The following is a 23,890-nucleotide window of genomic DNA, read 5'->3' as shown; positions in this document are numbered from 1 at the left end:
AATCACAAATTTTAGTCCACAAATTTTAACTTTGTGGACACTAATAAATTCGATCTAAGTTTGTGATTTTAATGTCAGTAACTTAATTTAAAATTCATTCTTTCTCATTTCTCACACAAAGTTTCCTGTTTTAAAATATTATTTTTTTTCAGTATTACGCCAAATGTGTGGAATCAAATGTTTTATGTGTTTTAGCACAAGATTTCAGTCCAAATGATGTCATATTTTCATTTAATAATGTTTGGCAAATAATATTAAGGTTATTTAGTGGTATGAGAATGTCAATGACTTTATGAAATCGAAACTAAAAACTATTAAGTATCATCAATTTTCCAGTAGAAAACTTATTAGTACTACAATATAGACATGAGTCTTTTCACAATTCGAGTGAAATCCATTAAATATTTGTATATAAGAAGAAAAACTGATAACAATGTTGTTGGTCCTAAAATCACATATTCTTCATAAAAACAATAAATTTGTATACAAATATTGCTAAAATAATTTTATAACATGTTCACCAATAAAAACAATAAACTATATTATTGCCTTAACAGAGATAATAAGGTTATTGGTCCTAAAATCACATATTTTTGCAGAAAATCTCTTGTACACTAACATGAAAAGTCAAGAGTTTCTTACTTTATTTTGTATAGTAGCCTTTTATTTGTTATACATCATCCCCAATTCATTTTCTACCATGACTAAAAAGCCATGCTCATTCAAGTCAAGGCTGAGCAGACCCTCGTGCCAGCACCTCCCCACCCCTTGGGTCCAACCGTGCTACGGCTGAAAATAAATGGAACAACTCTAAGCTACTAAAAGTACAACAACATGTTCCAACCCTGTCACTCCATCCCCCTCTTTCGCCTGTAGGACCTCCAATGCTTCAGCAGAACCCCGACTCCTTCCTTGAGGGAAGCTCTCCTACCTTCTTCGTAGTTCCACAGTTCTGATGTAACGTACCTCCCGCTCGGGTTGTATTCGTTTATTTCAGAGAGAGCTGCTGTCACAGCGTTGCAAACTTTGTCACCATAATGTTCTCTCAGGTCTCTCAGCTTTTCATCGTCTTCATTTATCACAGCCTGAAACAAAAAGACGAGAATTCTTTGAGAAACTAGTAATAGAGCTTAGAGAATTGTTCCATTTTCCTCTTAATAGGTAAGCCGATATAACAACTAGATCAATCATCAATGTATTATCAGTCAGTGAATGAACAAAAACTGTTTTGTAACTTTAATTTGCTTAATATATGCTGCATTCACAAATGTATGATGCATGACATCTAATACCATGAATTGGCTTTAAACGTTAAGTGTGTGTGTGTGTGTAGAGTGAGAGAGGATTCAAATCCTATAGCAATTTGAAAATGTCATCTTCAACAGAGTTACAGAGATGATCTGTACCATTTATTTGGTCATTTCCTACTGCATATTTCAAGCTTTGTCAATAAAGAAGTGGCACACAAATGAAGCTGTAGCGAGCAGAATAAATTGTTCACTATGTTATAAAAACAACACAATGTGAATTTTGTGAAGGATTGAAGAAGAGGAGGAGATGGAGCAATCAGGAAAATAGAGAGAATATAAAAATTGACCTAGTTCAGTTATGTTGTTTGAGAGAGCAAATAAAAAGGATATAAATTGCAGTACACAAATTATTTACTAGCTTAATACGCTTTAACAGGATACCTGATGCTTGCCGTTAATGTAGACCACCTTTATAGGATGCCATTCAGGATCTCGAAGATACTCCTCCCACAGCGAGCATAGCTCTGTTGCCATTTCGTCTGCTTGAGTGTCGCCATAAATCCTTTTCATTACATCGTGAAATGGCTTGCTATCAAGCTCCCCCATTCTCTTGACACCAATATGAGCATTTATTGACATATCTTTCAGGCCCTGGAAAAACAACAGTCTCGTGAGCTACTCTTGTCTTTGTAGTCATACATTTAGATTGCCAAAGACTGAGAAAATAAGATGAGCTAAATGCAAAAGCAAATGAGAGGCATGCTGAGGAGCGAAATTTAGTTCCCATTCACGAAAAACAGTTACAAACTAACATTAACCAATTCTTTACGTGCATCCTGTAGCTCGTCATTTCTCATGCGCTCCTGCACAACTAAACTGTGGTTTATTGCTTCCAAATCTCCAAGCTCTCTTTCCTTCTCTCTCATGGCCTTGAGGATCAAATCAACTTCATCTAACACTTCGACACCACCTTCATATTTTATGTGTCTCATGACATTCAAGTTTCCCCTCAACTGCTCAATCTCAAGCTCTAATGCTTGTTTCACATCTAGTTGTTTCTCCAGTAAAATAATTCTCTTACGGAGCTCCTCCTTTTGTTTCTGAGACCACAAAGCCCAGCACACATTCGTCATAATTGATTCAACTTCATCCAAGAAAATAAGTTCTATATAATATAGGAAAAATAATAATACCTTCTGTTCCTCAGCCAGCTTCATTACTTTTTCATCCACCTTCCTTTGTACCACAGCAGCAGCTTGATTGAATGAATTTTTCACTGCATTCTGTTAAAAACAATTGAAAGCAATTAGTCACAAGGAAGAATTCTGTAAGACAAATAGTGATGATCATTATTCTCGGGCACAGTGCACATAAATAAAAGCCAATTTTCTCCAAATAGCCATCAAGTGTTAATGGTTTAATAGATGTGTGTGCAATGTAATAGAACCGATGTTAATTTAAGAGCATAAGCAAAAGGGTGGATCTCTCATACATGATACATTTCATAAGAACAAAGAGTTTGTCTTCAGGACAAGTGGACAACACAGAGTACACAGATATGCATAATAAATGACCTCTGGTTACTAACACTTGGTACATGACCCAATTAAATAAATATTAACACCAGGAAAGACCAATACATAGTGAATGATGCAGTGAATCACATCTTACTCATTCTGATAAAAAAAATATTAAACACACGTAGCCAATGGAAAGAACTTGATCATTTATCCATCTATTTCTCATTTTACAGGTAAAACTGATAGTACAAAACTCAAAGCCAGACTGATAGAGTACCTTTGTAACATTACCAGGCTCGTCAAGCTACATGCAGCATGCTTGATGGTAAAAATTCGTAACGGTAAGGCTCAGGTAAATGAAGATGGATCAATTTAATAATCATTGTAGTTATTCCAAAAGTAGCAACTAACAATTAATAAAGATAAGTATATATCAAATTGTGATATTGTGCAATCTATGAATTGAGAAACTTTCTTATCATTTAATATCATTTACTGTATCAAATAGAGATAATATAGTATCTTATTGAATTCATTTAAATAGACTAAAGAAAATGTAACTAGGGATACAAAGAAATAAACGGACAAATTGTAATGTGACTCTAACAAATAAATATTTAGCATGTACGGAGTATATTATTTATGTTGATGTGGGACTTGAAAAATACCTGTATACATGCATATAACGAGTCCATGAATTTATGTCAATGTGGGACTTGAAAATTACAACTAATGTTTACATGGTAAAAAGCAAATAGAGCAACATGGATGCATTTATATAATTTGCCATAAGTGAAGATACAACTATAAACCATGATATCTTAGAAATATATGCAACACCTGTTCAAGGTCTTCAGCAAGCTTTTTCCTCTCGATTTCGTTGTGTCTCTGCCGTTCCATCAGTTCTTGACCTCGGAGCTCAAGATCTCTCTTTTGAATTTCCAGCTGAGATTTAAGCTTCTCGTGATCATTGGATATCCTTTGAAAATGATTTCGGGCACTTGACTCAATCTTTTTTATCTCTAATCACCATGAAAGGGTATATCAGGTTTACAACTTAATGTAATGTTGAGTTATGTGGAAAAAATCCAAAATTTATACATGAAAAACCTTCATTGTGAGCTTGACGAATATTATCATTTTCCTTGATCAATTGGTGCAGAGAGGTTTCTGTCTCCTTTAATCTACTCTCCATCTCTAGCAAGAGCAATTGCTTTGCCTCAATAGCATTTGTTAACTTGTGGATAAGCTTGTTGGTCATTCGAACGTCTTCTTCCATAATACCTGAAATGGTTCTAAGATCGCCAATCTTTCGAAGATGCTCTCCAACAATGTCATTTGACAAATAATCATCTGCACGAGCAACCCATGCGTATGGATCAGATTTCTTCTCATCCTTTGCCAGCCAGTTTTTCTTTCCATGGTGATCAGCCATATAATCTTTCTCAAAAGACATGGCATTGGTAAATCCAAGCCAATCCTTACGAAATTCAACAATTGCAGTTCCAGAATGGCTTCCATTGTTCCACAAAGTTTTTACTCTAGTTGGATTAAGCCCTCTACTAGCCAGCTGATCCCTCATTTTACTACCACTCTCCCCCACATGACGACCATTGCTAAAGCTAGTTGGAATGTTTACAACAACGCCAACCCATGGCCAGACAAACAACTCATTATATTCATGGTTTGCAGCACCTTCCTCGCCATAAGGATTTGAAGGGCCGGCTCTAGCAGATATTTCAGTTTTTAAAGACTTAGCCAGCGTAAGGACATCTACTTTTGGAGAAGGATTTGAAGGGCCAGCTCCAATATCTATGTCCTTTTCCAAGTAATTAGCCAGTGCAAGGTGATTTGCCTTGTTTCTTTCTGTCCTTTTCTTTGAATTGCAACTGCCTATTGAATTTGCATGCTGCCAAAGATCTTTAAAAATGAAGTCTCGTCTTCTTGTGCTTGGACAGTAGGGGCATGTAATGGTCCTTCGAGCTTCTTCTCCCATAATATCTGATAAGGCTCTAAGATGTGCAATCTTGCGTAAATTTTCTCCAACAACACTATTAGAATTGTATTCATCTGCGCGAGCTACCCATGCATAAAGATCTGATTTTGTTGCGTTGTTCTCCAGCCAATTTTTCTTCCCATGAAGGTTATACTCATATTCTTTCTCAAAAGACATGGCATTAGTAAATCCAGTCATATCCATACAAAATTCAACAAGTGCAGTTCCTGAATGGCCTTGGTGATTCCACAAAGGTCGCACTCTGGTTGGATTAAATCCTCTCCTTGCCAACTGGTCTCTCAATTCACCACCACTCTCCCCCACATAACGACCATTGCTGAAGCTAGTTGGAATATTGACAATAATCCCAATGCATGGCCAGGCAAACATCTCATAATGGTCATGGTCTACAAGGACATCTACCTCGTCAGAAGGCTCTGAGGCGCCGGTGGCTTCTTCACTTTTCAAGTGATTAGCCAGTGATAGAGCATCTACCTCTGGAGAAGCCAATGAAGGGCCAGCTACAGAAACTACGTTCGTTTCCAAGTACGTAGCCATTGCAAAGTGATTTGCCTTGTCTCTTGCTGTCCTTTTCTTAGAATTACACCTGCCTATTGAACTCACATGCTGCAAAAGATCTGTATAATCAAAGTCTCGCATTCTTGTATCAGGGCAGTAGGGGCACATGGTGGTCCTTCGAGCTTCTTCTCCCACAATAACTGATACGGCTCTAAGGCATGCAAGGTTCCGTAGAGTTTCTCCAACAACATTATTAGAAGTATATTCATCCATGCGGGCTAGCCATGCATAAAGATCAGGCTTCTTGGCATTGTCTGCTAGCCATTTCTTCTTTCCACGATGATTAGCCTCATAATCTCTCTCAAAAGACAATGCATTGGTAAATCCAGTAAAATTCATATCAAATTCAACAAATGCAGTTCCAGAATGGCCTTGGTGATTCCACAAGGGTAGCACACGGGTGGGAAAAAACCCTTTACTTACCAACTGATCTCTTAAGTAACTACTACCACTCTCCCAACTACCATTGCTAAAGCTAGTAGGAATGTTGACAATTATTCCAATACAAGGCCATACCAACACCTCACGATGGTCAATGCCTGCAAGGACATTTACCTCATCTGAAGGCTTTGAAGGGCCTGCTCCAGCAGCTGTGTCCTTTGCCAAGTACTTAGCCAGTGCACGGTGATTGGCCTTGTTCTTTTCAGTCCTTTTCTTCGAATTGCAACTTCCAATGGAAGTTGCATGCTGCAGAAGGTCAGTAAACCGGAAGGACCCTCCCCTTTTCTCAGGGCAGTACGGGCATGTGTAAGCCTGGCCAGATTGCGTAACCTGGTGTCTACCATTCTTCAGTGCTTCATACATCTTCTTCACATGCTTCTTAGCTTTAAAGCCACCAACATCAGTTTCTTTTCGAGAATTATGCTTCACATGAGTTCCCATCCGCTCCATGTAATCCCAAATCCCATCCATGAGACTACTATCAATCTAGTCTAAAGCCACTATCAAAATACAACTCAAATGAAAGGAAGAGTGCTTATGACAGCTAGAGGCCCTGAGCAGACACAGACCTAAAGGGTTGCAATTATGTGCAGCATTAACCTCTATGCAAATTCACCATTCATATACTAAATTTGGAAGGGAATATACCAAATAAGCCAGAACACTGGAAATATCACAACTTATTTAGCACAAAGTTAAAAAGATACCTAATTTCTCCTCCAGTCTATCTTTTCCTTTTCTGGATTTTACAAATTTCGAATGAACACCGGCGAAATCATATATATTCATAAAAAAAAAATTAAAAAAACACAACTCAACTCTGAGCCCAATTGGGCACCACGCTCCACTACATCTACCGGAATTAAACAAATAAGAGTAAAAAAACTCTCAATTCACCAAAATCTCGCCGGACCTACAAATCGGATACCAAGCCGGAGTTGAAATGCAAGTGAAAAAATACGGAATTTGATAGGAAATATACATGCATTACACATACATGCATACGAATTAGAAGAACATCGACGAATGTGGTGAAAAATGAACTCAGAGCCTCGGATTGCCCAGAACGCTGGAATCTTCACTGATAAAATAAGGCTAAATCTAATTCTCCGCAACAAAAGAAATTCGTATAAGAATTAATCTCGTTTAGGAAAGGACCGCGAGCCATTGGAATTGATTTGCTAGGAGAGATGAGCACTGACTCAAACGAAGAAGAAAACTGTTCACTCTGCAAAACGGTCAGTGCCCCTATTGATTTGAGAGCATCTGAGTAAACAGTTAAAAGTTGCATTTTTAATGCTAATTGAAGATTCCATATTATCCCATTATTTGACTATTTTACCAATAATAACACTTTAGAAAATTGTATTTAAATGAATATTCCATTATTTCACTGTTAACCAAAAAAAAAAATTAATTTTAAATAATCACAAAAAAATATACTGATTTAAGTATTTCAATATTTTCCAAATAAAATATAATAAAGAAAACCATAACTAAACTTTCGCGACAAATTTTCTAGCGGCAATTGTTCATCGACTGTCCAGGTGGATAGTGATATCTTTAGATTGTAGCTAAGTCATTCTTAATTTGATTCGGCCGCCAAATTTTATGTCATTGAGCTTTAACTATTTGTCTTACGTGTCATTGTTATCGATGTTGTTACGGTGATTTGTGTTCATAATCATATTCATAAAATTCAAACAACAATAACTTTTTTATTTGAGAGCATCTAAGTAAAAACAGTTAAAAATGATTTTTTTAATCTTTATTTGAAGATTCCATATTATCCCATTAGTTGACTTTTTACATTATATTCTAAAATGAATATTCCAGTTTATTCCATTATTTTACTATTAACCAAAAATAATTTAATTTTAAATAATCACAAAAAATATACTGATTTAAGTATTTCAATATTTTCCAAATAAAATATAATGAAGAAAACCATAACTAAACTTCCGCGGCAAATTTTCTAGCAGCAATTGTTCATCGACTGTCCAGGTGGATGGTGATATCTTTAGATTGTAGCTAAGTCATCCTTAATTTGATTCGACTGCCAAATTTTATGTCGTTGAGCTTTAACTATTTGTCTTACGTGTCATTATTATCGATGTTGTTATGGTGATTTGTGCTCACGATCATAATCATAAAATTCAAACAACAATAACTTTTTGATTTGAGAGCATCTGAGTAAAAACAGTTAAAAATTATTTTTTTAATCTTTATTTGAAGATTCCATATTATCCCATTCGTTGACTTTTTTACATTATATTTTAAAATGAATATTCCAGTTTATTCCATTATTTTACTGTTAACTAAAAATAATTTAATTTTAAATAATCACAAAAAATATACTGATTAAAGTATTCCAATATTTTTCAAATAAAATATAATAAAGAAAATCATAACTAACTTTCGCGGCAAATTTTCTAGCTGCAATTGTTCATCGACCATCCAGCTGGATGATATCTTCAGATTGTAGCTAAGTCATCCTTACTTTGATCCGCCATCAAATTTTATATCGTTGAACTTTAACTATTTGTCTTACGTGTCATTCATATCGATGTTGTTACGGTTATTAGTGTTCATAGTCATAAAATTCAAAATAATAATAATTTTGTACTCCATCCGTCCAAAAAAAATACTAGTTATATTTTTAAAAATAAAAAGTTTCTCTCATAACTTTACTCACCTTTTTTCATCTTTTCACACTACTTTGCCTACTTTTTCTCTATGTCTCTATCTTACTTTACTTATTTTTTTCTCATTCTCTTTTATTTCATCAATTTCTCGTTAATGAGGCTGTTTTTTTAGGGAAGAAGTATTAAATTTTGGCTTTATGCTTTGGCAATATTCAAAATAATTTTTTATAACACTGAAAACATTTTTTAATTTTTTTCCTAAAAACCATTTCGCCTTATTATTTTTTTATTTAAAAGTAAAAATTGAAAGTTTGATGATGCCATGTCATATAAATAAAATATTAAGACATCTGTTTCACAGTAAGAATCACCTTTTGTCATTTCAGTCCGTCCCACGATAAGAATCACATATCACTTTTATCATAAAATGTTAGGTAGGTCTCACGTTCTACCAACTCATTTCACTCACATTTTATTATAAAACTAGTACTCTCTCCGTCCCAACTAAGTTGGTACTCCCTCCGTCCCGCAAAAGATGTCACACTTTCTTTTTTAGTTTGTCCCACAAAAGATGTCACATTTCCATTTGTGGAAAAAGTTCTCTCTGACATAAATATAAAAATTATATTTTTTCTCCCATTTAACACACAAAATAAAACCTCCTAAAATCTCGTGTCGTCCCACAAGTATGACATCTTTTGTGGGATGAAGGGAGTTCAAAATTTTTGAGCACATAAATTAAGAAATTGTGTTGAACATATTAAATGAAATTAAAATAAAATAGAAAAGAGAAAAAAGTAGGAGAGATAAGAGAGAGGGAGAGAGAGAGAGAGAAGTATATTATGAAATAAAATAAGAGTGATTGAATATTTTGTTTTTTGTCATAAAAGGAAAATAACGTAACTTTGTTGGGACGTCCCAAAAGGGAATACAACTCAACTTAGTTTGTACCACATCAAATGTGACTCTTATTGTGCAAAAGAGGCCGTACTCTTTTCATCTATAACAAATAGTCTTACTATTCTTTTAGAAAATCCATTAAAGTTGATCTTAATAGAAATATTTTTATTATCTTATGCTCCCTTCGTTTCACGTTAAAATTATTTCTATTTTACTTTCTTTTAGAAAATCCATTAAAGCTGATCTTAATAGAAATATTTTTATTATTTTATGCTCCCTTCGTTTCACGTTAAAATTATTTCTATTTTTAGTAAAAGACAACACATTTATTCTCATTTATTTTACAATCTCTTATTTTATTCTTTTTTTTATAATTCTATTTTTTTATTTCCTACTTTATTCTTCTTTTAATTAACTCAATTAAAACAATTTTTCTTAAATCACGTGCCGAAAAAAACGCTTTCACTATTATGGAACGGAGGGAGTACTAGTACTAATCTTTTTATATCTAGAGTATTTTTTAGTATTCCCTCTGTCCCTTGTAATTTGTCGGAGCGAATCTCCTATTTTTTACTCCATTCATAATTCACCTCTCACAACTTAATAAAATAATATTATAATATGTAAGTGATGGTTAAGTTATTTTATTAAGTTTTGAGTGTGGATTATGAATGAAGTAGGGAAAGTGGTGTAGGAGATCCGCTCAGGTAATTTGTCACCATTTGACCTGGTACGGATTTCAAGAAATTAAGTAGGAAATGACATAGGTGATCTGTCATAGGAATAGGATATGACATAGGTGATATCAAGTGAGAATTGTAGAGTCCATTACAAAAAATGTTAAAAGTGAAATGTGACAAATTTTCTTTGGTGGGGATCACCTACAACTTTTCCTACTCCACCTCTCACAAACATAAGAAATGGGTCCACTATCATATTTTATGTTTGTGGGGAGTGGAGTAGGGAGTGGAGTAGAAAAAGTTGTAGGTGATCTATTTTGAACTTTTAGGGATTGACTAAAAATCTAAAATGTAAATAAGTAACAAATTTTTAGGGAAGAGATGGAGGGAATATCAAGTTTTTTCATTTAAATTACAGAAACGGAGAATGTAATAAAATAATCATAGGTTGGCTTTGTTATTAGATAAACTCGAGGGGAGCTAATTGATATTTTTATAAAATCTGAAGGTTCGAGCTCATCTTCACAATCAGATTCCAAAAACAGTCGACCACGATCCGAGTTGAATGGCAGAAATCGGAATTCCGAGGGAAAAATCAAATTAGATTTTAAAAATGCTGACGCAATTTGGCGCGACGGCGGAGTCGCTGTCCAAGGCGTCGACGATGGTGTTCCGGATCGGCACCGACGCACACCTCTACGACGATCCCGATGACGTCAGCATCGTGCCGCTCCTCGACAGTAAGTTCGAGTCCGAGAAGTGCGAGGCGCTCAAGCGCCTGCTCGCGCTCATAGCTCAGGGCTTCGATGTCTCCAACTACTTCCCTCAGGTCTGTCCACTTGCAATTTTGCTTTGTTGTGCGGATTTGGATTTGATTGAGTTTTTTTTATGTCTGTTTGATCGTATGGATTTCGATTGTGTGATCTGAGCTCGTTTTGAATGCTTCTTGTGATTAACGGCAGCTTGTTTTGGGTCATAGGTAGTGAAAAACGTGGCGACTCAGTCGCTGGAAGTTAAGAAGCTGGTGTACTTGTATCTGCTGCATTACGCTGAAAAGTATGCCACTGAGCTTTAGTTAATGTGTTTATACTTTAGTTGAAGCATCGTTTTGCTTTATAAAAATTTCTAGCAATTAGTGAATGTATCATTCGAGTGAGAAGAGCTTCTATGTGTTGTAGGCGACCGAACGAAGCATTGTTGTCAATCAACTATTTTCAGAAGGATTTGGGGGATCCGAATCCTCTGGTGAGAGCATGGGCGCTCCGAACAATGGCAGGGATTCGCCTGCATGCTATTGCATCCCTCGTTTTGGTGGCTGTGGGAAAATGTGCGCGAGATCCATCTGTATATGTTCGAAAATGTGCTGCAATTGCGCTTCCAAAGTTGCATGATCTTCGCTTGGAAGAACACACGGCTGCAATTGAAGAGGTAAGTCTAGTAGCTTAATTACCATCTTATTGGTCTTCCTTGCTGGCAGGGAAATACAGAAAAATCGACTTCTACATTTCCTACTTCATATCCATTTTCTAACCGAATAGTTATCTTTGTTTAACTCTACCAGTAAGTGGCACTGAGTCAAGCTAATCTCTCAGAGGAACCACCATAGTTTAGTCCTAGCAGGTCATTGCATGAATACTAAATTTACTAAGTAGATTTCCGGACCGTCTGTGTGCCTAAAGTTTTTCGATTGTTCTTATGGTTTGCGAACCTGCAATTATGCTGTGTTCTGAAACTTAACATGTTAAGTTTATACATTTTTTTCCAATTTAATCTTGACAGGCTGGTTAACGTTTCTTGATTATTTTTGCAATCCTATCAAAATTCGTGTAAAAACAAATTTAACTTGAAACTATGTAATTTAATCTCTCTCTTATCAGATTTTTGTGGAAGATATGACCATGCCGCATGAGTTGATAGCTACTTATATGAAAAGCATGATAGCCTATCGACTTGATTATAATTTGTCCTTAGACAACTTACATATCTTTTGGAGAATATACTTATCATCAAGTGAGAGCCAAACATGTGAAATGTTAAAAAAAGAACATTATTATGAACTTGAACATCAATATCTTACTCATTCTGTAGTCTCTTGAACTTCTATTGTATTCTACTGTTGGAGTCACTATGTCTCTTGCTAGTCAACATTGTAATATCTTGAGTTATTTCATGTGCTCCTATCAAGAATACGGGTTAAGATTTAGTCAATTTATACTATGGTTGGTTTGTCTCTCTTGCTGTAAAGAACTATGTTCATTCATCTGGTCTTCTGAGTAAGCTCTAATTGCAATCACCTGTTATTGGGTTGTAGATTGTTGGAATGTTGTTGAAGGACAACTCTCCTGGAGTAGTTGGTGCTGCTGCTTCTGCTTTTGCTTCTATATGTCCCAATAATTTCTCTTTGATTGGAAGAAATTACAAAAGATTGTGTGAGATTCTTCCTGATGTGGAAGAATGGGGTCAGATTGTCTTGATCGGGATTCTCTTGAGATATGCAATTGCAAAACATGGGCTAGTTAGGGAATCCCTAATGTTATCTTTTGATGATCTGGGAACTCAGAGTCTGGAGAAGGATGATCCAGAATCTGATCTTACAGTAAGAAAACCTTTCAATGGGGCCAGCTTTGACATATGTACTGAGATTGCAGATATAGTAGCTAGGAGTTACCTTGAAGGACCAGATAAGTATTTAGCTCGGTTGGGGCATGTAAACCAAGATTCTCTTGGGTTGGATGGTTCATGCATTACGTCCGCAACAAGCAATGATGATGTGAAGATTTTGTTGCTGTGTACATCACCTTTATTATGGAGTTATAATAGTGCTGTTGTGTTGGCTGCTGCTGGAGTTCACTGGATTATGGCACCAAAGGAAGACATTAGCAAGATTGTTAAGCCTTTGCTATTTCTGTTGAGGTCATCAGGCTCCTCAAAATATGTGGTAAATTCCTCTTTACATAGAATCTTCGGTCTAACTTCACTCATTGATAGAGCTTTCTCCTATTTTTCATTTCTTTCTTACCCCTAGTAGATAGTTGGGTTTTCTTACATTAAACTCTGGATATGGCTACATGTCTAGCTTCCATATTTCATGTGCCTTGTTATTGGTTCTTAATGTTAGATTAAGTGATACATTGTAGATGCGGGTTTACCTGTTTTGATGGAATTCCAATTTTAGTTGTGTTTAGTTGCGTATTCTATCTTCCATTATAATCTGTTTGAGGAATGCTGAACTTTACCAAGGAAGTTTTACTCTTACTACAGCCAATTCAGATGGTAAGATATTTCCTGAAATATTTTTAGATATACCAGTAGTTTTTGAAAGTTTTTACCCCCGACGTGCTCCTTCAAGTTTAAAATCCCACCATCCTACTGTGTGCTAATAAATGATGACACTCCTGATTGGCTGTTATGCAGCTAATTTATCGATTTGTGAAGCCCATACATCCTCGTAATCTGAAACTGACTGCCTGTTAAAACTCTTTAGTAGACTAGTAGCAATTATTGATGTGTGAGATCATCAAATAGGAATGATATATATAGTTCTCAAGATGTAGGTCAACCTACTTAAGCTCATATGCATGGAACACATCCCAGCAAAGTGGTTCGTTCGACAATATTTCTTAATTTGACCTTTACAATGTTTTAATATGCAGGTTCTTTGCAACATTCAGGTCTTCGCCAAAGCAATGCCATCACTTTTTTCTCCATATTACGAAGATTTCTTCATCAGCTCTTCAGATTCATATCGAACAAAAACTCTGAAGCTTGAAATACTTTCCACCATAGCTACAAACACTTCAATTTCCTCTATATTTCTGGAGTTTCAGGTAATTTGGTCTACATTTTGTTTATCCTTCTATCTGAGGAACCTGGGGCTTTATACTTTGGTATCAAACTTACACACTGTTTTTGCTCCTATTGTTGGCTGGATTTGGAGAAAGTGTTCTGAATTATTCTGGTGGTTTGAATTGGAAATCAGTACTTCAGTAGTGACATAAAATATCTCTGAATGTTTTGTTTGGAAATGATCTGATGTATTTCTGTAAGAAGTTTTCAAGTTGATATCTCTTGTCAGTAATATTTTGTTTCAGTTTGTGGAAGGTTGTTTCCTATCCCGATGCCATATATTTCTCATTTCTGTTGCTTATACTACTATATTGTTTTTGTTTACCAGCTCAAAATGTTTTTTCTAGATAACTTATCCCACTCTAAATTCAATTTTCTCAATATAGATTTGATTCATTCCTTTGTTTCTAGCTTATTCAGAGTCCAATTTTAGTTCTCTAGTCCTAACAGGATACTGTATCTTATATAGGTTTTGTTTGTTTGCAAGTTGGGCACCGTGGCTCTTTCTATAGTATTATGGTATAGAAGTTTTTGGATTTAAAAAAAAATAATGATTCAAAGCTTTTAGTCTATTTTTAGGATCATGTTAGAGATCCTGATAGGAGGTTTGCTGCTGATACTGTTGCTGCCATTGGTTTATGTGCACAAAAACTCCCTGATGTCGCTAACACATGTTTGGAAGCGCTATTGTATCTGGCTTTGTCAGGTAATTGTTATTCCAGTGACTTGCATTGTAGATCTTCATACCCATAACTTTATTTCTGAAAGTTCTTTGATGTAATTCAACTTTCAGAATCTTCTAACAATGCTGTGGCATTGATGGGCGAGGAAGAAATTTTATTAGTTCAAGTAGTCAAGTCTATCATGGCAATCATAAAACAAGATCCTCACAGTCATGAGAGAGTAAGTTTATCAATATCCTTTCCTGTTTAGTCTGTTTATTTTTATATTGATATTGATTTTTTCCTCTTATGTGTTCGGGTTATACAATCTGTTTATGTATGCATCTAAGGAATAGCTGGGTATCTTTAAATAACTGATCATCACGATTTAATGACATTTTGTAAGATCACTCCTAACTTCCTGATGAGTGGAAACTTTCTTCTCTTGTCAGATTCATGTTTAGGCTTCTGTTTCTATATGCTTGATGAAACTGGGTAGCAATTTACCATGGAAGTTGTCAAACATGGTACTCTTTTGATAGTGCGTGGAAAATGTTCCATTTATTTCATGAAATAGAGAACAATATGATTTTCAATCTTGTAAAAAAGTCAGCATTTTGAAGCTTTCAAGTGGTTGTGCTTGTCCTGTATCAAGAATCTTATAAACACTCCGGAGAACAATATGATTTTCAACTCCTGTGATGATTTTCTCTCTCATATATCAAGAATCTTATAAACTTAACCTCAACTTGATTGAAGGTCATTGTTCATTTGGTTCGAAGTTTGGATTCAATGTCTGCACCTGCAGCACGTGCAATGGTCATATGGATGCTGGGTGAATACTGCAACATTGGATTCCTCACGTCTAAGATGATACCAACCATATTTAAGTACCTTGCTCAGCGCTTTCACTCAGAATCAGTTGAAACGAAGCTCCAGATTGTTAATGCTTGTGTCAAGGTAGTCATCAGTACTCAGTAGTAACTCTTTTGGTTGCATTTACTATCCTCATCTGGACCTATATGATTACTTAACTTGGTTAACTATGGTCTGTTAAAAAGTATGGTGAAAATTTAACTTTTCTTGTAGCTCTATATTGTGTTATGATATTAAGATGCATGGATTTAATCACCTTAGATATGTCAATAATTTTCTTTGACCTGCATATTCAAGCATGTATTGGTTAATTGGTTTCTTGTTTGATGGTTTTACTGTATGCATCTGCTTATTCTGGTATGTCATACACAGTTTATAAGTCAAGGTTGATGAAATCGAGTATGTTTCTGTGCTTTGTGGTGGGTATATCTTGCAAGTTTTATCCACTTCGGATTCCTTTTTTTGGTGCGTCATCCACCTTGTTTAAATTCATAAATTAGAATATCTTTAGGAGATAGGATTAGAAATTCTTTGTTCAGTTTGGGCTTTACAGTCCCCCTAGTTGCACGAGCTAATGAAAATGAGCTCACTGTTGAGGAACCTCACCAATCTGCATAAAATATTTAAAAGTTGGATACGAGAATGAGGAGAATGAATGAGGCATATCCATTTTTAAGCATGTTTTTGAACAACGCTTACTCTCAACATTCTTATTATCCATTATACTAGAAGAGTAGAGAGGTTTTCCATCGAAGAAACCACTATCTCTACCCTACCTCTTACTTCAGTTCCTTTCTTTTTGTTATACTGAACAGTGAACATGTAGTAGAGAGGTTTTCCATCAAAGAAACTACTATCTGTACCCTACCTTCTGCTTCAGATCCTTTCTTTTGCTATACTAAACATGCAATGATGAAAAATGCTACAATGCTTCAATTCCCAGAAATTTGTCTGGAAGCACTATTTATGTGGTTCCAGCTTAGGACTGTTGTTAGCTATGGTTACACAAAATTATTCAGACTAATTACTGTAACATTAAAACGAAAATGGTATAAAGGTTGCAGAGATGCAACTTGGCCATTTTGATTTCCATGATTACAAACACGATCATCTTGCATCAGAAAGAAAAGGAATAATCAAAGAACAATAAATTTCTCTTGTGAAAACTAGTATGTATGTAGCCTAATAATGCTATCAAACTTTTAATTTGTAATATATATGTTGAAGTAAATACCCATTTCTAACATGTCACCAAATAAATCTTTTCTTGACTAGTTTAGCCCTGATGTTGATAAACATAGCTAATTGGAGTTCAGGCTATGGGTTGAACCTCAAGCCTATTCTGTGTTAGATTTAATGGGTGATGAATATCTGACCCATGGTTGGTTCTTGGTATATCGTATTAATCCTCATATGGTTAATCTACAATCTCTCTTCATATGTTTCCAGGTCCTACTACGTGCCAAAGTGGAAGATATGTCTGAACTGCGATTAGCCATAAGTTATGTTCTTGAACTAGCCAAATGTGACTTGAACTATGATGTTCGCGACCGTGCTCGTGTTCTGAAGAATTTTTTGTCACACTGCAAGGGGTTCAATTGTTTGGAAGAAGCAGATAACCCAACTGAGTTCAAAGACCTGACATATGTGTTTGCTGGATACATATTTGGAGGAACCAAAAAAGTGCCATCTGAATCATTCAGTTATAGGTTTTATCTTCCTGGCTCTCTTTCGCAAATAGTACTTCATGCAGCTCCAGGATACGAACCTCTCCCAGAACCTTGTAGTTTTGCAGATGACGAGACTGGTCATTCCCCAACTAATGTGCATAATGATCACGAATCAAATGAAATTGATGATTCTGATGACATATCAGGTTCTCTGGATGAAGAGAACACGTCTGATTACAGTTCTGGGTCTGTTTCTGATGAAGGCGGAGACAGTTACATTGCATCAGACAGTGGTGAAGATGAAGAAGCTGGTACGTTAATTCATCTTTCAGATGATGCTCCTGATTCTAGAGATCATGACAGAGTCTCAGTAAAGAATACCTCGTCTGGATTGATGGATGCTGGTGAATTAATGTCCAAAAGAGCTCTTGAGTCTTGGTTGAATGAGAATTCCGGTTCGGGACAGAGTTCATCCAATCTGAGTCATGTTCAGAGATCATTGGCCAGAATCTCAATTAAAGACTTTGGTCAGCTGGTTAAACCAAAGTCATATACACTTTTAGATCCTACAAATGGGAATGGGTTAAGTGTAATTTATAGATTTTCTTCTGAGGTGTCAAAAGTATCTGCAGAACTGGCATGCATACATGTTTCTTTTAGCAACCATTCAGAAGAGCCTATTTGCAATATTTTCCTTGCTGAAGAGAAACCTAACCCAAGTCCAGATTCTTCAGAGAAATCCAGGTCACCTAGTGAAAGGTATTTTTACCTGTAGCTCCTGTATGCTGCTGCATACTACCTACCCTTGATGTGCCTATCTGTAACTCAATTAAAGCATTTGTCACGTTAAGCTGCTTTTCTTATTCTGGCATGCTTCTATCACCTTAATGGTTTTTCATAATCAACTCTAATATCATTGATTGTTTTTATTCCAACGTGATTATTCTACCAGTCTCAGGCTAATGTTTTTCTTGATTTACAGTGTATTGGTGTCTCATGATAAAGAAGCAACAATAATTCCCATGGAAGAGATAGACAGGCTTAATCCTGGTCAAACAGCAGATAGAGTTCTCCAGGTTCGCTTTGAACACCATCTGTTACCTTTGAAGCTGGTTTTATCATGTGATGGCAGAAAGAAACAAGTGAAGTTACGACCTGATATTGGTTACTTTATTAAACCTCTGCCAATGGATATTGAATCATTTTTGAAGAAAGAATCTCAACTTCCTGGGATGTTTGAAAATATAAGGAGGTCAGTTTCTTTTGAGCAGTCACTTTCTTGTTCTTATCTGTCTTATCTACAGCTGAGGATTCTGTTGATCCTAGATTTTCAATCTTTTTTTTGAATTTTGCGTAAGAAATATGTTCTTGCAGAAAGCAACTCGCATGCACTCTTCAATTTGTATTTGTTGGTTTAGCTGTTGAATAAGTATTTGGTATTCTATGGAATCAGTTTCCTCGATCTTCCCAGTTTTATTATTTTCATGTTGGTCTTCTGGGTTCTCCTAGAGTGCAAGATGTTAAGATATTGTGGACCTCTAAACACAATGTGTTTTCACTTTAGCCCTCAATGAAATTTGACAATTACTCAAGCATATATCTAAGACCTCTCTCTCTCTCTCCTATCAGTTTTCTTCATTTACAAATTGTTCACATAATCTATTCTATTGATTTGTGCAACAGGTGCACATTTTCAGAGCATTTAAACCAGCAAAATGATAAAGATGAACCCCCGCAGAAAGACATTTTTCTGATGATATGTGAGAAGTTGGCACTAAAAATGCTTAGCAATGCAAATTTGCATCTTGTGTCTGTGGACATGCCCATTGCTGCTAATCTTGATGATTTATCTGGTATATCCCTACGTTTAAGTGGTGAGATCTTGAACAATTCTGTCCCTTGTCTTGTCACTCTTACTCTTAAAGGTACATGTGCCGAACCACTTGAAGTGTCAGTAAAAATGAACTGTGAAGAAACTGTATTTGGTTTGAATCTGTTAAATAGGATTGTAAATTTCTTGGCAGAGCCAACACGGTGATGATACAATTTTGGATAAAAACTGAGTTGTACTTAAATTTGTCTGCAACATTCATTTTCTAGCTTTGAGCTTATTGTTTTCTTCCTTTTGCATTGTGAAATTACCCCTGGAATATCTATCTTCTGGCACAGTAGTATTAGGGATAACTTTTTTATTGATATGATTGGTGATTGATTTACTTCTGAAGATGTCCATACTCACTCTCTCTTGTACAACTGTATATGTAAACATGGTGTACTCTAAATCCAGTCAAAACTTTTATTTTGGATATAAACTTTTACTCCCTTCAGTGGAGGATTAACTCCATTACAGTGGTTTTAGGGAGAACTTTTTTGTTGATATGATTGGTGATTGATTTACTTCTGAAGATGTTCATGCTCTCTCTCTCTCTTGTATAATTGTATATATAAACATGATGTACTTTAAATCCAGTCAAAAATTTTATTTTGGATATAAACTTTTACTCCCTTCAGTGGAGGATTAACTCTGTTACTCTATTAAAAAATAACTCCGTGACAAATCTCAGAAACTATTTCATACTGAAGCTGCTTTCATTCCATTTCCCTTCTGGAAGAAAGGGTATCTAGAAATATAATATTGTTTTATCACATATACTGGCAAAAATTGTCCACTACCTGACATATTTTTGGTTCTTGTATCGTCTCTGTAATCTATATGGGATGCTAACTTCTTATTATGTGGGGATCAAGTAACGAAATTCGAAGACATAAGGCTGAATTTCTATCAGCTTATGTGATGGAGATTGAGTTTCTCCATTTAGACACTCCATCATCAATCTTTTCAGTGAGCTTGTAATAGGTAGTTGGCTGTAGATCCATTCTAGAAGCGACTCCATATCATCAGCAAAGTCCTTCGTGTGCCGGTGCATGAGTTTTGACACTGAAATCTTCTTCTTGCTCGTAATTCCTACTGATGCTTCCAGATACTCTACTTTAGCTTTCTCTAATTCGTTCATTACTTCATCAGGCATGTAAAACCTTAGCTGCAAGTCTTAATCTTAGCTGTCTGCATGACTACTAAAACTTGGGGAATATAAATTGTAATGTTGGAAATTGTACTTACTGCTGGAGACGACCAGTTGCCTCGACAGAGAGCAAATATGACATTAGGTTCCGGATAGTCTAGACCACAAGCTTGCCTTAGAATTATTTCCCTCTCATCAGTTAATTCCTGTGGTTCAACAAAATTATGCCTCATTAGTCATGAATAAAGATTTCTTACTATAAAACAGGATTTAGAAAACTGAACCATAGCATAAATTGGTGTATATCCCGTTCATCGTATGAACTGATCTCCAATTACTGAGATTGCTATTCCATTTATCTCATTTCTGTTATTGATCTTGATAAAGACTTTAGTATGTTTATGTTCACTCACATGCTTAGCTTCTGCTGGATGTCGGAGGATGCACTGCTCAATCGTGGAAGCCTTGAATATGAAACCACCCACATTGATTTCAGCCTGAATAATAATGCATCGTGAATACTAATGCTTTAGTTTAAATGATTTTAGTGCCGCTGCTTATGTTATAGGATATACTTTAGTGGGCTGGATGTTGTTACCTCGTTCACGAGTAAGAGTAGTTTCTCCTGTGTAGAAGGCAGCCCGTGTTGCAGAAAGGCCTGGAATGAAAGAAAAGTTATTCAGATAATGATGATATTGATTTTGTTAGAATTGGGCTTAAATCACTTGAGATTTCTATGTACATTCATTATGGAGGCGTTGTAAATGTTAATCCAGAATGCGAGCTTCTGCTTGTGGCTGAAGTGGTTTACTTTGACTTTAGTGAGTTTCTGCATCAAGATCCTGGAAGGAAAAAAAGAGCCACTGATAAACGTGTCAATGTTGATCGGGTAGAAGTTGCTGGTACATACCTCAGTCTCTGCACGTCCGGGAGACATTCAGAGAAACGGCTTGTGTCCAGTGTAGTTTTTGTTATTTCTATGAAATTCTTGTATGGCCCGATATCTCTGATGTTGGCACCAAGTTCAGGCAATATTTCATAAGGATCAAGATGGGATGCATTATCGATGAATGGAAACACAGGCGTTCTGCAGCTGAATGTGGCTTTGGACACCAAGCCTTTCGAGTTCATGCAGGCCAGAGTCTGCTTCGATAGGTTAGTCGATCCTTTGCTCTTAAATGTGTTCAGATTCAGTTTGAGAAATATGTTTATCAAGCACTTGATAAGATCTACAGAGAGCTTGTTGGGGTTTACTATTTCACTCTCTGTACCTATTTGGCCTTGAACTGTCCGACCGTTGGAAATTTTTAAATCCCCACTTCCCCATTCCGTTTCCGCAGCTGAAGAGCTGGATGGCTTCATAGTTATGTCGCCATTCAAAGCTGAAGCTCTTCTCCTGGAAACGGGAAAATCGGGCTTACCACCATGTTTTCCAAGGAATGTTGCATTTTGAAGTTCCTTGGAGGAACCCAGAGATGCTCTCCTGTCTCCTGGTATTCTGTATCTTCTGTTTTCGTAGTTTTGTGATGTTGAGAACACGTCGCTCTCCTTGTGCTGCATCTGGTTTGGTCGTCTGGACGGTAACTTCTTGAGTTGCCGTTGCTCCAGTTTTGGCCGGAACTCTTTCAACTGCACCACCTCCATTTCTTTCCTCTTCTGCTTCTCGTGGTGGATGTCCGATTTGAGGTCATTGATCTTTCTCTCCACCCAATCTATCTCTTGTTCCACCAACGCTAAATCAGCAAGAAGCATTTGGACCTGGTTTTTCATTCAGTGTTCACAACCATATTTATTACTCCTCTGTCTCGAGTTAATCGAAATATACTTAACCCAGCATAGGAAAATAGTGTTTAATGTGTTAAGTGGATGGAGAAAATAAAGTAGATAAGTGAAAAGTGAATAAAGTTAGAGATAGTTTACTTCTACTAAAAGTGGAAACGATTCATTTAATTGGAGGGAGTACTTTGTTCTCGATTTGTCGAATGTTTTTTTAATCACTATCTATTTCCAAGGATGAAGAAAAGACCAACATTTGGGATTCATGTATTTGAACACTCGATATAGCAGTGTTTATTGTGGCTTCCTAATATTGATAATAGCATTTTTTGTCGATTTACTACATTCTAGTACATCAAACGTAATTAAATCTTGATTCTGATAAATAAATTCCCACTACTATTTGGTTATAATTTAATATTGATGAATCCTAACAAGGGTAGATGTTCAAATGTACAATTTTTACCCTATCAAAAGAAATTGGGGTTAGTTCTGATAATGTTTGTTAGAGTATGTGTAGCGGTACGTGTATGGTTCACGTGCTGAGCACGTATCGGCGTGCTTTGGGCGAAGCACGCATTGTGCGTCATAGAGTACGCTGTGGCATGTAAAAGCATGTCACTATATTACTCAATCAGAGCTCCCCCCATGTGACTTTATTTTAGTTTCGGCATTTATCTTTTTAAGTGCTCAAGGATTGTGGATAGTGCTCAAAAGTGCGTAAACAGTAGTATAACTATTCGGCATCATGGATGCCTTACATGACACATATGTTATTAAACATGTAAAATATTCATTGTTAGCAACTACTCCCTTCATCAAAATCATTTTTTCACTTCAAAAAATTAGTACTCCACTTTTAAAGATGAATATATGAGGGGAACCTGAAAAGGAAGGAAGGGGGTAAGAGATGAACATGAGTGGCAGCAGCCAGTTGGTCCTTGCATAGTGCATTCCAACACCCTCTTCAACTGAAGTTCCCCTTCCAACTCTTCCTCCAATCTCTCAACCTGCAATTATTACCCTCTTATTACATCTTACCAGCACCACAAAAAAAAACACTGTTATTACCAACAGATTTTCTGACGGATAACATTCAATTTTCCATTATCGCCATACTAATCCGTCGGTAAATTTCTCAACACCGGTCCGAATAGATCACTCTGGTCGACATTATCGACAGATTATACTGACAGACCACTTTAACCGAGCAGTATATTTATGTTTCATAAACTACTATTGTATTAGCATTTTCTTTGCATGACTAATCAAATCCTAGCAACGTTTCATCCAAAAACCAATTAGTTACGGAGAGACAGATCGAGAATACCTGTTCTTGGAGCTGGAGTTTGTTAACATGTTTATCTTCGCCTTGCTGCATCAACAAATCCTCGAATTTCATAGTCGAGACGACAACCGGAACGATTGCACTGTTTCACAACGGCAAGATTGTAACATAGTATGTGTGTCTGGTTTGGTGGGAGAGGGAAGTATATAAACGCAGAGTGTGTGTGTGTTTGGTGATGAGTCAGCAGCAGGCTTCACAACCTGTAAAACTTTAAAGGAGAGCACAAATGTGAAGGAGAGGTGAGAGGTGGCAGACGTGAAGTCCATGATTGGTTTTAACTCATCCAACTGTTCCTTCTAATTAATTTGTTGAGTTAGTTTAACCAACTTCCATTTCAACCCTCTTCCTTTTAATTATTTGTTTAAGGAATCTTATAATGTTTACTAATTACATCCTTTAATAATAGTACTAGTATTTCTATTCTACTTTGAATCGTCTCGAAATATTAGTTCATTTTTATTTAGAATAATAGTCATTTAAAATAAGAATTTATGTCAAATTCTGGCTAGTCCTGCCAGGTAATTAATTAGCAAACGAAATAATAAATCAGAAAATTTTAATGTTTCTCAAATGTCTCATATGTATAGAATGATATATTTGGTGATGCTCACAATAATGTTGTTCGATTAAGATAAATATTTTGTTTACTTTATTTGAACATCGTCTTGAACATCAACA

At 36.0% G+C, this 23,890-nt stretch overlaps 3 protein-coding genes across 3 annotated transcripts; 1 reads left to right on the top strand and 2 right to left on the bottom strand.

Annotated features, from left to right (window-relative positions):
* Positions 1–568: 568 nt before the first annotated feature.
* LOC125201035 (protein INVOLVED IN DE NOVO 2-like) lies at positions 569–7,061 on the bottom strand. Its single transcript, XM_048098909.2, has 6 exons — positions 3,881–7,061; positions 3,611–3,792; positions 2,444–2,533; positions 2,063–2,350; positions 1,692–1,901; positions 569–1,085 (listed from the first exon to the last, which is right to left on the bottom strand). Exons 1-6 carry the CDS (start codon positions 6,255–6,257, stop codon positions 849–851), a joined length of 3,384 nt encoding a protein of 1,127 aa, XP_047954866.1. The 5' UTR covers positions 6,258–7,061; the 3' UTR covers positions 569–848.
* Positions 7,062–10,505: 3,444 nt separating this feature from the next.
* PAT2 (protein affected trafficking 2) lies at positions 10,506–19,281 on the top strand. The gene is made up of 11 exons (XM_048120993.2): positions 10,506–10,840; positions 10,991–11,067; positions 11,190–11,439; positions 12,323–12,949; positions 13,665–13,838; positions 14,437–14,563; positions 14,651–14,760; positions 15,279–15,479; positions 16,845–17,824; positions 18,048–18,317; positions 18,749–19,281. Exons 1-11 carry the CDS (start codon positions 10,625–10,627, stop codon positions 19,101–19,103), a joined length of 3,387 nt encoding a protein of 1,128 aa, XP_047976950.1. The 5' UTR covers positions 10,506–10,624; the 3' UTR covers positions 19,104–19,281.
* A 249-nt stretch (positions 19,282–19,530) lies between these two features.
* LOC125191472 (uncharacterized) lies at positions 19,531–23,440 on the bottom strand. Its single transcript, XM_089064662.1, has 8 exons — positions 23,195–23,440; positions 22,749–22,874; positions 20,999–21,846; positions 20,831–20,930; positions 20,687–20,746; positions 20,502–20,585; positions 20,187–20,294; positions 19,531–20,106 (listed from the first exon to the last, which is right to left on the bottom strand). The coding sequence occupies exons 1-8, from the start codon at positions 23,264–23,266 to the stop codon at positions 19,798–19,800; spliced, it is 1,707 nt and encodes a 568-aa protein (XP_088920788.1). The 5' UTR covers positions 23,267–23,440; the 3' UTR covers positions 19,531–19,797.
* Between the last annotated feature and the right edge of the window lie 450 nt (positions 23,441–23,890).

The sequence above is a fragment of the Salvia hispanica genome, chromosome 2 (genome assembly GCF_029641045.1).
Source record: "Salvia hispanica isolate PSC_SH4W2 chromosome 2, Shi_PSC_v1, whole genome shotgun sequence".
NCBI classification, from domain to species: domain Eukaryota; kingdom Viridiplantae; phylum Streptophyta; class Magnoliopsida; order Lamiales; family Lamiaceae; genus Salvia; species Salvia hispanica.
The sequence above is the reverse complement of the archived record's forward strand: the minus strand, read 5'-3'. Positions and strand labels throughout refer to the sequence as shown.

Excerpts from the sequence above, each read along its gene's own strand:
- LOC125201035 (XM_048098909.2), bottom strand. The coding sequence starts at position 6,257 with ATGGATGGGATTTGGGATTACATGGAGCGGATGGGAACTCATGTGAAG. Across the intron at positions 3,793-3,880 it reads TCGTCAAGCTCACAATGAAG|AGATAAAAAAGATTGAGTCA; the intron begins GTTTTTCATGTA and ends CATGGTGATTAG. Across the intron at positions 2,534-3,610 it reads TTGCTGAAGACCTTGAACAG|AATGCAGTGAAAAATTCATT; the intron begins GTGTTGCATATA and ends TGTTTTTAACAG.
- PAT2 (XM_048120993.2), top strand. The coding sequence starts at position 10,625 with ATGCTGACGCAATTTGGCGCGACGGCGGAGTCGCTGTCCAAGGCGTCG. Across the intron at positions 11,068-11,189 it reads CTGCTGCATTACGCTGAAAA|GCGACCGAACGAAGCATTGT; the intron begins GTATGCCACTGA and ends TATGTGTTGTAG. Across the intron at positions 18,318-18,748 it reads ATGTTTGAAAATATAAGGAG|GTGCACATTTTCAGAGCATT; the intron begins GTCAGTTTCTTT and ends TTTGTGCAACAG.
- LOC125191472 (XM_089064662.1), bottom strand. The coding sequence starts at position 23,266 with ATGAAATTCGAGGATTTGTTGATGCAGCAAGGCGAAGATAAACATGTT. Across the intron at positions 20,747-20,830 it reads ACAACGCCTCCATAATGAAT|GCCTTTCTGCAACACGGGCT; the intron begins GTACATAGAAAT and ends CTTTCATTCCAG. Across the intron at positions 20,586-20,686 it reads TACTCTTACTCGTGAACGAG|GCTGAAATCAATGTGGGTGG; the intron begins GTAACAACATCC and ends ATTATTATTCAG.